The 11625-nt window shown below is 41.1% G+C and overlaps 1 protein-coding gene and 1 long non-coding RNA gene across 4 annotated transcripts in view; one reads left to right on the forward strand and one right to left on the reverse strand.

Moving 5' to 3' along the window:
• Window positions 1-6418, reverse strand: part of SMC5 (structural maintenance of chromosomes 5) — an 89584-nt gene extending 83166 nt beyond the window's left edge. For 2 of the 3 annotated variants that reach the window (XM_020901923.2, XM_020901913.2), the window contains exons 1-2: window positions 6134-6417; window positions 417-558 (exon numbers count right to left, since the gene is read on the reverse strand). In XM_020901923.2, coding sequence (XP_020757582.2) covers window positions 417-558; window positions 6134-6324 — 333 coding nt within the window. In that variant the 5' untranslated portion in view covers window positions 6325-6417. Of the gene's footprint in view, window positions 1-416; window positions 559-6133 lie in introns of all 3 variants that reach the window. The other variant, XM_070480366.1, reaches the window with a different exon arrangement.
• Window positions 6419-6499: 81 nt separating this feature from the next.
• On the forward strand, window positions 6500-11625 carry LOC139039491 (uncharacterized). Its single transcript, XR_011492786.1, has 2 exons — window positions 6500-6584; window positions 10507-11625. It is a non-coding gene; the product is annotated as an uncharacterized lncRNA (long non-coding RNA).

Below are 11625 nucleotides of genomic sequence, written 5' to 3' on the forward strand. Positions count from 1 at the left end.
CACCCTCAGGACCCCCAATCCTATGCAACAAATTCAAAGCCAGGTTTCAGGGCACAAGGTAAGTAAACAACCCTGGGAAAACAACTCCAGAGTTTGCAGAAATCTTTGGATCCAAACCACTTTGTGCTGTTTGTAAACTTACTTCTCCTTTTCACAAGTCCAGTAATACATTAAAAAAGTTTCTTACACTATTTCTAAGGCTGAAGGTGTTACACACTTGGAGAATTCTCTAGGTATATAGCAAACTCCTTCTGGAAATGGAGATCTTTCCTCAGTGTCTCTACCTGCCAACTTCATTATCTATATTCAAGCAAAACACATTTGACATACCCAAGGAATTAAGATGTAGAAATTGATTTGTTACCAAAAGCAATTCATGGTTTTGAATTTTGTTAAAAGTACCTATGTTAACTTACCTTATCTGCCCGTCCCATGAAAGCAGGTTTGCCTGCTAATCCAAGGCAAATGGCACATACGATGCTGGACTTCCCTGTTCCATTAGCTCCAATGATCATATTTAAGTGGGGCCCAGGAGATACTTCACAGACATCATATGTCCTAAATTATAAAGAGGTGAGATTACTAAGTAGAGACAAGAAGTAAAGAATATTTTCCTACCTAAAGCACTTGCTTTACCCTTATCACTATCTATAGGTTTCCTCAAATTCTTTAAAAACAAACTAACCTTATAAATTTTAATGTAAGTAACATTAGTTTATAGATTGTTAATAATTTAGATGGGGAAAAAAAATCTGTCAGTGAGAGAAATGAAAAAGTGACAAAGTATATCTAAAATTAGGACATTCATGGGAAAATAAAAGTTCACATAATTTTTTTCAAATATTAAATCTGCTGAATAGAGCAAAGTTTGATACAATTTATTCTTAAGTAATTCTAATACATGAGAAACTACATCAAAGCTACTGTACAAATGAGTTTTAAACAAATTATATGTAAGTGAAGTAATGGCTCATTCTAAATTTGTGTATTTTACATTTCTATCTCTCTTGAATTAAAATGCTTACTAGAAACTTATCATAGTCAACTGAATTATTTTTATTATAATTAGAAAATTGAAGACATAGCAACTCAATAATTTAGTTTATTAATTTTTAAAAATAACATAAATTTCCTTTAATATGCTGCCAGACATTCACCAAAGGATCTATTTCTAGTACAAATTAAATTTTATTCCTATGGGAGGAAACAAGAGTGCATCATCACCAAGCATGTCTGTAACATTCCCTCATACTAGAAAGCAGCATGCTGTCCTGCTCTCTACCTGCAACAGTAGCATCTAATCCAGATTAGTCTTCAGGGACAGCTATGGCAAGATGTGAAGGAAACTGACTCAGTATCTCTGTACCATGTCCTTGAATATCTGGAACTGGAGCCCATAACGTCCTGTGCCCAGTTTCAGTTGGCTACCAACTAATTCCCCAAGGGTAAAAGCTTAACCTACTACTAACTTGCTAGGTATTCAAAGAATTTAACCAAGCACACTTCAACTTTAATACTCCCAGAAATTAATAATTCTGAAATTCCAAGTGGTAATAAAACAAATACAGGTAGTAAAGAAAAGTATTTTCCAGCAGGTTTCCAACCCCACTTCTCTGCAGAGCATCCATCTTTTCAAAAGCTTTATTCTAGTACCAGTAGAGTCTTGAAACAATCCTTTACAACAGTTAGCAAACAAATACAAATACAAACAAATACAGCTGAAAAAAAGCATGAAAACTTCTGACCTATATCGTTACACACAAACACTATAAACACAAAAAGCTGCCAAAAACTAAATAAAGCCTCTGCATTAAAAAAAAAAAAAACATTCTGACTCTACAATATATTTATTGGAAATTACCTTTTGTGAGTTCCCTTTTCCCTGACCTCTCCCTGAAAAAGCTAACTTCAGAGGCCAGTTTACATACTTTATCTAATACCTCATATATTCTCCATGGCCTCAGGTAACATCTATATACTGAAAGTCAGTTCAGATGACCTACAGATGCAATTCCCACCTCAAGAACTCTATTTGGATGTCACACAACAGTCACTTCAAACTTAACATATTCAAAACTATTACACTGGTGCAAAAGTAACTGTGGTTTTACATTGTTGAACTTTGCTGTTTGACATTGGAATAGATTTTCAAATAAATGTGGTTATGTTACACATCATTTTAATGCATATTTTTTGCCTCTTTTTTGCTAATGACTTATTACTTGCTGTGTATATTTATTTTAGACTAGGGAAATGATGTTAGACAAAATGCAAATTCGAGCAATTTTCTTATTCGAGTTCAAAATGGGTCATAAGGCAGCGGAGATAACTCGCAACATCAACCACGCATTTGGCCCAGGAACTGCTAATGAAACTGTACCGTCTCCAGAAGTTTTGCAAAGGAGATGAAAGCCTTGAAGATGAGTAGCACACTGGCCGGCCATTGGAAGTTGAATGACAACAACCAACTGAGAGGATCATCAATGCTGAACCTCTTACAACCACACCAGAGGTTGCCCAAGAACTCAATGTCAATCCTTCTATGGTCATTTGGCATTTGAAGCAAATTGGAAAGGTGGAAAAGCTCGATAAGTGGGTGCCTCATGAACTGACCAAAAAAAAAAAAATCATTGTTTTGAAGTGTCATCTTCTCTTATTGTATGCAACAACAAACCATTTCTTGATTGGATTGTGACATGTGACAAAAAGTGGATTTTATATGACAACCGGTAACAACCTGCTCAATGGCTGGACCAAGAAGAAACTCCAAAGCACTTTCCAAAGCCAAACTTACACCAAAAGAAAGGTCATGATCACTCTTTTGGTGGTCTGCTGCCCATCTGATATACTACAGCTTTCTGAATCCTGGTGTAAAGAAACCATTACATCTGAGAAGTATGCTCAGCAAATCGATGAGACACACAGAAACTGCAATGCCTGCAGCCAGCCCTGGCCAACTGAATGGGCCCAATTCATCTCCATGACAATGCCTGACCACGTATCGCAAAACCAACTCTTCAAAAGTTGAACGAATTGGGCTACGAAGTTTTGCCTCAACAGCCACATAACCTATCGCCGGCGCCAACTGATTACCACTTCTTCAAGCATCTCGACAACATCTTGCAGGCAAATCACTTCCACAACCAGCATGAAACAGAAAATGATTTCCAAGAGTTCAACGAATCCTGAAGGACGGATTTTTACACTACAAGAATGAACAAACTTACTTCTTGTTGGCAAAAATGTGTTGATTATAATGGTTGCTATTTTGATCAATAAAGATGTGTTTCAGTCTAGCTATAATAATTTAAAATTCACAGTCCAAAACCAGAATTACTTTTCCATAAGCCTTAAAAAAAAAAAAAAATCTAAAACCACTCTTGCAGTCTCTTAGTGAAAGATACCATTATTCATCCCCCTGCCCACAGCAGAAACCTAGGCATCATCTTTGATTCTTTCCATCTCCTTCACCTCTGTTCACACTACCCACCCACTCATCATTCCATTTATCACCAAATAATGTTGGCAAACAAGAAAATCTGACATAATTGCTTTTTAAAAAAGAAACAGATAAAATAGGACCTTTCATAATTTAGGTCTAGATCGTCTTTTTCTACTTTCTACTCCTTCCCCTATTCTCTAATTAGACCTCTCAAGTTTACCTGTAAGGAATTTCCTTCAGTTGCTTGACTATCTTATGCTTCCTTCTTTCTCAAAGCCTTTGCATATGCTCTCACTGCTGCCTAGAAATCTCTTCCCTCTACTCTCAATCCCACTGGACTTGGTTAACTGACAGCAATCTTTCCCTTGACTACTCTCTTCCAGGCCATTTCAGTTCTCTAGGCCTACTCTTCTTACTTCATTCCTAAAACTCAAAGTCCTCTCACAAAAATAAACAAAACCTTACTTAGTTCTGCACTTTCCAGCTACCTTTTCTTTCTCCTCTTCACATCCAAGCTTTACTTCCTCACACTCATTCATTCTTCTGACTGCAAAGTTTTCCACTTCCACTACCTCAAAGCACCAAAGATCTCCTGACTGCTAAATGCAGCAGGTTCTTTTCTGTACTGTCATCTGACTTCACGGTATCACATGATGTTTCGGAAGCACTCTTTTTCCTTGGGTTCTCTGATAATACTCTCCCACGGGTCCCCCCTTATTTCCCTGAATAGTTCCTTCTCAATCTGTCAGTTCTGCTTGCCCGTAAATGTTGGCATTCCTATCGAACTCTGTACTTGGACTTCTATTTCTATTCCCTTTGAGGCAATTTCAACCATTTTTGCAATTTTAACAATCACCTATATGCATGATTCTCAAGTCTCTCATCTATTAACATTTTCCTATAAGCTCCAAACCCTTATAAATACTGCCCATCGAAGACCTTTTAGGTGCCCCACAGGAAACTTCAATTCACAAGATACAAAAGGCATTTATTATTACCCTTCCAGAATTACTCCCTCTTTGGCACAGCTCTATACCAACTAGCCAAGAGAGAGACTTGAGAAAAATGCTCCATTTCTCCTTCACCCTGATGCCTCGCAATTAATCTGCAGACAAAATCCTGTCAAATCTATTCTTTCTGCTCCTACTTCCCACTGCGAGACTCAAATCCCGATCATCTCTGCCTTCATACTGTAAAAGCTTTCTTGCCTCCAATCTTGCCCCCTTTCTAAATCATCCTTCACACTGCTTCCAAAGTAATATAAACCACACAAGGGTGCATGCGTGTGCGCTATTTCAGTCATGTCCAACTCTTTGTGATGCTATGGATGAAGCCCACCAGGCTATTCTGTCCACCGGATTCTCCAGGCAAGAATACTGGAGTGAGTTGCCATGATGCCCTCCAGGAGATCCATCCCCTGTCTCCTAATTCTCCTGCATTGGCAAGCAGGTTATTTACCACCAGCACCACCTTTGAAGCCCAAACCACATATGATGCCCTATTTAAAATGCATCCTGGCTGCCTACAGGATAAAGTTGCAATTTCTCAGCACAGGAAACACAGACCCTCAATAATCCTATTTATCATCAGTATCAACTCTATCCATACACTCACTCACATCCTATGTCCTAGTCATACTAGGATACTGGAAACTTACTAAATACAGCAAACTGTTTCAGGTAGTTTCATGCTCTCCCCGTAAGACTTTCATATCCTCTAGTACAAGGCCCTTCTCACAACTGTGGAGGAAATTAATCATTTCATCCTTTGTGCCCCCAGGGCATCCTGATAACACACACACACACAAAAATATGGTAGGTACTTCATTTGACTATATTTATCTTTCTTGATTTGAATTTAAACAACTCAGCTACGTATCAGCTGAATAAACCCGGGCAAATTAACCTCTCTGAGCTTATCAGTGGAGATACTACAAAGAGTTATGAGGAATGAATGAAGGTACTGTGTAAATAAAGTACCTATTTCTACACCTGGCACAGGATAGATGCTTTAAAAAAATGTCGTTATTGTTACTGTAACTGTTTTCCTTGGGCCACATTACAATTCTAAAGTGAATACTATGAAAAAAAAATAATAAAGTGAATACTATGATTAGTTAGTTGTCTGAAGGGTGAGAAAGGAACCAGGGAAGAAAGTCAGATTTGAAGGAGTCAAGGCTCTGCTGCGTAACGCAACAATTGAGAGCAGGGCTTAATTTTCTGGTACATTTCAGGAATTGTCTCCATCCACGATAACCATCATCACTGTCCACCTGATAACTGCCTTCTCTTCACAAACGTGCCACAGCGTCACTGTCGCACTGATTTAACTGTTGCTTTTTGACTTCCCAGGTTTTGTGAATTACAGATTATGTCTACAGGCCGTGACTCCCAGCGGGAGGAGATGTAATTCCTACTACGTCCACTGCCCGCCATTTGACGCCCTCAAACAACTTCGGCATTAGGAATTAAAAAACTGCAATACACAACGCACACACCTACCACATCAACAAACACGTCAATCTCCTTGAACACAAGCAAATATCCTCACCGCAATCCCCGGGCGAATTTACTAAAAGCCTCAAAAGCCAGGCACACCTCTACCGACCCGCCCCCCGCACGCACGCAGCTTGCGCCCCTCTTGTGCCGGCCGCTGGCCTCCCACGCCGCGGCACGGCCTCCGGTCACTCACAGGAAGTTCTCCATCGCGATGCGGACGATAGAGCCTTCCACGAAAGGCCCGGACGACAGCAGTGGCGGTGGCGCCGCCGGTGGGACCGAACTCTTTTTCTTGCTCGGGACTTCCGAGGAGGGGTCACTCAGGACAGCTCTCTTGGAGGCCAGGGAGCTTGGAGTGGACGTTTTCCTGCTCGGTGTCGCCATCCTGGCGGTCTCCCTTCCCGGCTGTGGCTTCCGTTCCCACCTACCTGCGGCCCCAGCACGCCGGCGTCCCACTCCCGCGCGAACAGCGCGGCGCGCGACTGCGCGAGAGCCCGCCCCGGCGCCTGCGCAGTCCCTGCCTGGTAGCGTCAGCGGGCATGCCCCACCCCTCCGCCCCTTGCGGGTCCTAGGAGACCGGAGCTGGCTGGAATGGGACGCGGTGGCACACGGGACCCCGCGGGAAGCGGCCACGGAACTGCTCTGTACGTTTCTGCTTTTTTCCGATTTTTTTTTTAACTCAGAAAAAAAAATGTCAGCTGCATTTAATGTTTTGGAAGCCTTTTCAGTGCTCAAGGAAACATCCACGAGGGGAGGGAGTGCGGGACCTCGGCATCTTCTGACTGTACTTTTAATCAGGTCCTCGTGTCTAAACAAAAACCCCAACAAAGCAAGCTTTCAAATGACTATGCCAGCTCTTCCCTTAAAACATAGCGCCCGGGTCTGTTCCGCTCTCTAACAGGTGGAAAGATTGCACCGCACAGGTTTTCTTCACTACCCCACCACCCCCGCTCCCTAATTCGCTAGTAAGAATTACCCCTTCGAGCTTTCTAGAAATACCCCAACGAGCGCGCTGGCATCGTTGAGAGGATGCTTCCACTTAAACCTAGTCAGGTTCATCTAGTTAACTCCCTTATTGAAGATGAGGTTCACTGAGGCCTCTACAGGTCTTTAATAATGTCTGATCTACAATAGGCTAGGCTGAGGCAGTGAAGGAGCCAGGCACGAAGGTCTCAGAGCTTACGTTCTGCTGTGGAAGACAGGAAAAGAACAAGATAACCTACATAGGATCAAGATAATTTCAGGCGGTGATAGGTGTCATGAAGAAAAAAAACAGAGTGAATGTAAGAGAGAAGTGGGGAAGGCCTGTCAGAGAAAGTGATACTTGAGCTAAATCCTGAAGAAGGAAAGAGCGGAGGAAATGAGAAAAGAGCATTCCAGGCCAAGGACAGAGGCTCTGAGGTGGAAACCAGCAGAATGAGGAACAAAGGGAAGGCGGGCTAGGCTGCACTGAAGTGAGCAAGTTTGCAAAGGGGGGCCTCGCCCATCATGCATTTTATCTCAAAAGCAATGGTAAGCCATTGGATGGTTTTAAACAGGAGAGAGACAAGATCTGATTAAAGTTTTTAAATGGGGCACTCTGGTTGCTGATTCATCAGAATCAAACATAGAAGTTGGGAGGCAATTTAGAAAGCTATTGCAGAAAACCCTGATTCCCCACTCCAGGATAAATGCTCCTTTCCTAAGCCCCTGCCTCTCACACAACTGAAATCTGCACTCTTTAAAAGCTGTGACCGAAGAAAGAATATGTATATTTTTAATGTGAACATGTCTTGGTTGTTGGAAAATTTTTAGTTTTTCAGCAAATTAAATAATACCTTTAAAACTGTTCAAAAGGCAGGAAATAATCTTGTTAAAAATAGGGCTTAGGAGGGTACTATACCCTCATTTGCTACATTGCTAGTACAAATTTTTTGAGAAGTGACTTGGTAACCTGCTTCAGGAGCCTTCAGTTCAGTTCAGTTCAGTGGCTCAGTTGTGTCCGACTCTTTGCGACCCCATGAATCGCAGCACACCAGGCCTCCCTGTCCATCAACAACTCCCGGAGTTTACTCAAACTCATGCCCATCGAGTCAGTGATGCCATCCAGCCATCTCATCCTCTGTTGTCCCCTTCTCCTCCTGCCCCAAATCTCTTCCAGCATCAGGGTCTTTTCCAATGAGTCAACTCTTCGAATGAGGTGGCCAAAGTATTGGAGTTTCAGCTTCAGCATCAGTCCTTCCAGTGAACACCCAGGACTGATCTCCTTTAGGATGGACGGGTTGGATCTCCTTGCAGCCCAAGGGACTCTGAAGAGTCTTCTCCAACACCATAGTTCAAAAGCATCAATTTTTCCACACTCAGCTTTATTTATAGTCCAACTCTCACATCCATACATGACCACTGGAAAAACCATAGCCTTGACTAGACGGACCTTTGTTGGCAAGGTAATGTCTCTGCTTTTTAATATGCTATCTAGGTTGGTCATCACTTTCCTTCCAAGGAGTAAGCGTCTTTTAATTTCATGGCTGCAATCACCATCTGCAGTGATTTTGGAGCCCAAAAAAATAAAGTCTGACACTGTTTTCACTGTCTCCCCATCTATTTGCCATGAAGTGATGGGACCAGATGCCATGATGTTAGTTTTCTGAATGTTGAGCTTTAAGCCAACTTTTTCACTCTCCTCTTTCACTTTCATCAAGAGGCTCTTGAGTTCTTCACTTTCTGCCATAAGGGTGGTGTCATCTGCATATTAGAGGTTACTGATATTTCTCCTATCAATCTTTCCAGCTTGTGCTTCATCTAACCCAGCATTTCTCATGATGTACTCTGCAAATAAGTTAAATAAGCAGGGTGACAATATACAGCCTTGTGAAAGTGAAGTCACTCAGTCGTGTCCGACTCTTTGTGACCCCAGGGACTGTAACCCACCAGGCTCCTCTGTCCATGGGATTCTCCAGGCAAGAATACTGGAATGCGTTGCCATTTCCTTCTCCAGGGAATCTTCCCAACCCAGGGATCGAACCTAGGTCTCCCGCATTGCAGGCAGATGCTTTAACCTCTGAGCCACCAGACATCCTTGACGTACTCCTTTTCCTATTTGGAATCAGTCAGTTGTTCCATGTCCAGTTCTAACTGCTGCTTCCTGACCTGCATACAGGTTTCTCAAGAGGTAGGTCAGGTGGTCTGGTATTCCCATCTCTTTCAGAATTTTCCACAGTTTATTGTGATCCACACAGTCAAAGGCTTTGGCATAGTCAATAAAGCAGAGATAGATGAATGTCTTTTTATGCCATTAAGTATTTTTATAGGTGGGAAGGAGGCTCAAGAGGGAGAGTGTATGTGTATACTTATGGCTAATTCACACTGATGTGAAACTAACACAACATTGTAAAGCAATTATCCTCCAATTAAGAATAAATAATAAAAAATATTTTTCTGTAACATGGTGTTAAGTAACTATATAGCATTCCATCAAACAAATGTACTGTAATTTATCTAAATACTTCTCTTTTGTTGGGTTCTGCATGACTGGAAGTTAGCGTGAGTCAGAGAGGTGCTGGCAGGTTATATGAGCTTGTGCATGCTCAGTCTCTAAGACATGTCTGACTCCTCTCAGAACCATTGACTGTAGCCCGCCAGACTGCTCTGTCCCTGGGATTTCCCAGGCAAGCATACTGGAGTGAGTTGCCATTTCCTCCTTCAAGGGATCTTCCCAACCCATGGATCAAACCGTCTCTTACAGTGGCAGGCGGATTCTTTACCACTGTGCCACCTTGGAAGCCCAGTGCTTCCTAATATTCTTCAAAAATTTCATACACCCATAAAGATACATACATATATTTATTAACCAACCACATCTGGTTTCTTAAGTGCGCTGGTGAAAACTGTTGAAAGGGGTAGTGTTAAAGAATTAGAAGGAGGTCTTTAGAAATAGAATATCAGTTAACCAGAATCTGATGCTAATGAATGAATGAACCAAAATGGTTAATCCTACACATCCACGATTTAAAGTGCAGTCATCAGTTGAATTCATTGTGCCATCCTTGCTACCTAGTAGACATAGCAAAGCAATTGTGTTTAACTTTTTACTGACCAAGGAATAAGTGACCAGGGGGCATTTTAGTGATGGCTTTCCAATCCTGCAGAAACTTTAAAACAGACAGGGTAGGTAGGGTCAAGGATTATAAATATATTTCACCTCACTGTCAGAATGCCATCTTTTGTTTCTTGGCTTCACTTCAAGCCCTGGATAATGATGCCAGAGTAGCAGGAAGGTGGGGGCAAGATGCATGGAGTGGGACTCCACGGAGCCATCTCTGACTGAGATAGTTTTCTCTTCCAGTTCTAACAGGAACCCTCACAGGTTAACAGGAATACTCTCCTCTGGTTTATACATCAAGTAAGATGGAATATTCCTTTTGCTCTTGGTAAATTCATAAAGTAGAAGAGTGAACCTTCCAGGCTTGACTCCGAGGAACAACCCTAAACACACACACACACACACACACACACACACTCTCTCTCTCTCTCTCTCTCTCTCTCTCTCTCTCTCAGTCTTTCTCTCTCTCTCTCTGGTCAACCTAGTGAAGGAACTGATCTGGAGGGCTAAAGAGAATGATCACCTTTCTCACAGACAGCTGAAACCCCAGACAAATTCTGCCAGAGGTAAAAATATCTAATCTCTGCAATTCTTAATTTTTAAAAATTGGTTTCTAACATCATCCTAAAGTTGAAAACAATCAAAATATCTGCTGCTTCTTGGTGTAGCTACATTAGTATTGGAATTGATTGTAGTAATATCTAACACTAACAGCATTTACCATATACAAGATGCTGCTCTAAGCAATTTTTCACAACTTATTTTTATGTTCTGGATCAATGTCTCAATAGATCTGTGTCTTCCTCAAATTTCCATCTCTTGAATACAAAAACCAACTGAAAGACTCAAGAAATCATTAGGAATTAATGTAAGGTTTCAAGTGTTCTTTGTGATATGTCATGATAGGAAGCCTAGAGCTAAACAGGCCTTCATTTCTTTGGAGGATATCAACTGGGAAAACAATATTAAATAACTCCAGAAGGAATTTACCCTCCATTTCAAATCTAGGGGGAGAGCAAGCATTCTCCCTCACAACCAGTTATTGCCTATAGAAAAGAAAGTTGGTAATTGTCAGCACTGTTCTAAATCTGTTGATATCAGCTTCATAAATGATAAAATAAGTGAATTTTTTAGTATTAGGAACTGAGAGTGACATTTCATCTCATTATCTCCACAAGATGGGGTGCTGAACTCTCCCATAAGCTTGTTGGTTTTAAGTTCAGTTATTTTTAAGTACAAACACAAACTCATAGGGAAAAAAATCAGAATTGTGGTTACTAGAGGCAGAGGGTGGGGAGAGGGGAAATTAGATGAAGTTGATCAAAAGGTATAAACTTCTGGTTGTAAGAATAATAAGTACTAGGGATGTAACATAAAACTTGATAAATATAAGTAAAACTGCTGTGTGTTACATATGAAAGTTTTTAAGAGAAATCCTGAGTCCTCATCACAAAAATATTTTCTCTCTTTTAAATTTTATATTTACATGAGATGATGGATGTTCACTAAACTTGTTGTGATAATCATTTCATGATGTAAATAGGTCAGTCATTATGCTGTACACCTTAAGCTTAGTGCCACATGTCAATTATATCTTAATAAAA

Source organism: Odocoileus virginianus, chromosome 18 (assembly GCF_023699985.2).
Source record: "Odocoileus virginianus isolate 20LAN1187 ecotype Illinois chromosome 18, Ovbor_1.2, whole genome shotgun sequence".
NCBI classification, from domain to species: domain Eukaryota; kingdom Metazoa; phylum Chordata; class Mammalia; order Artiodactyla; family Cervidae; genus Odocoileus; species Odocoileus virginianus.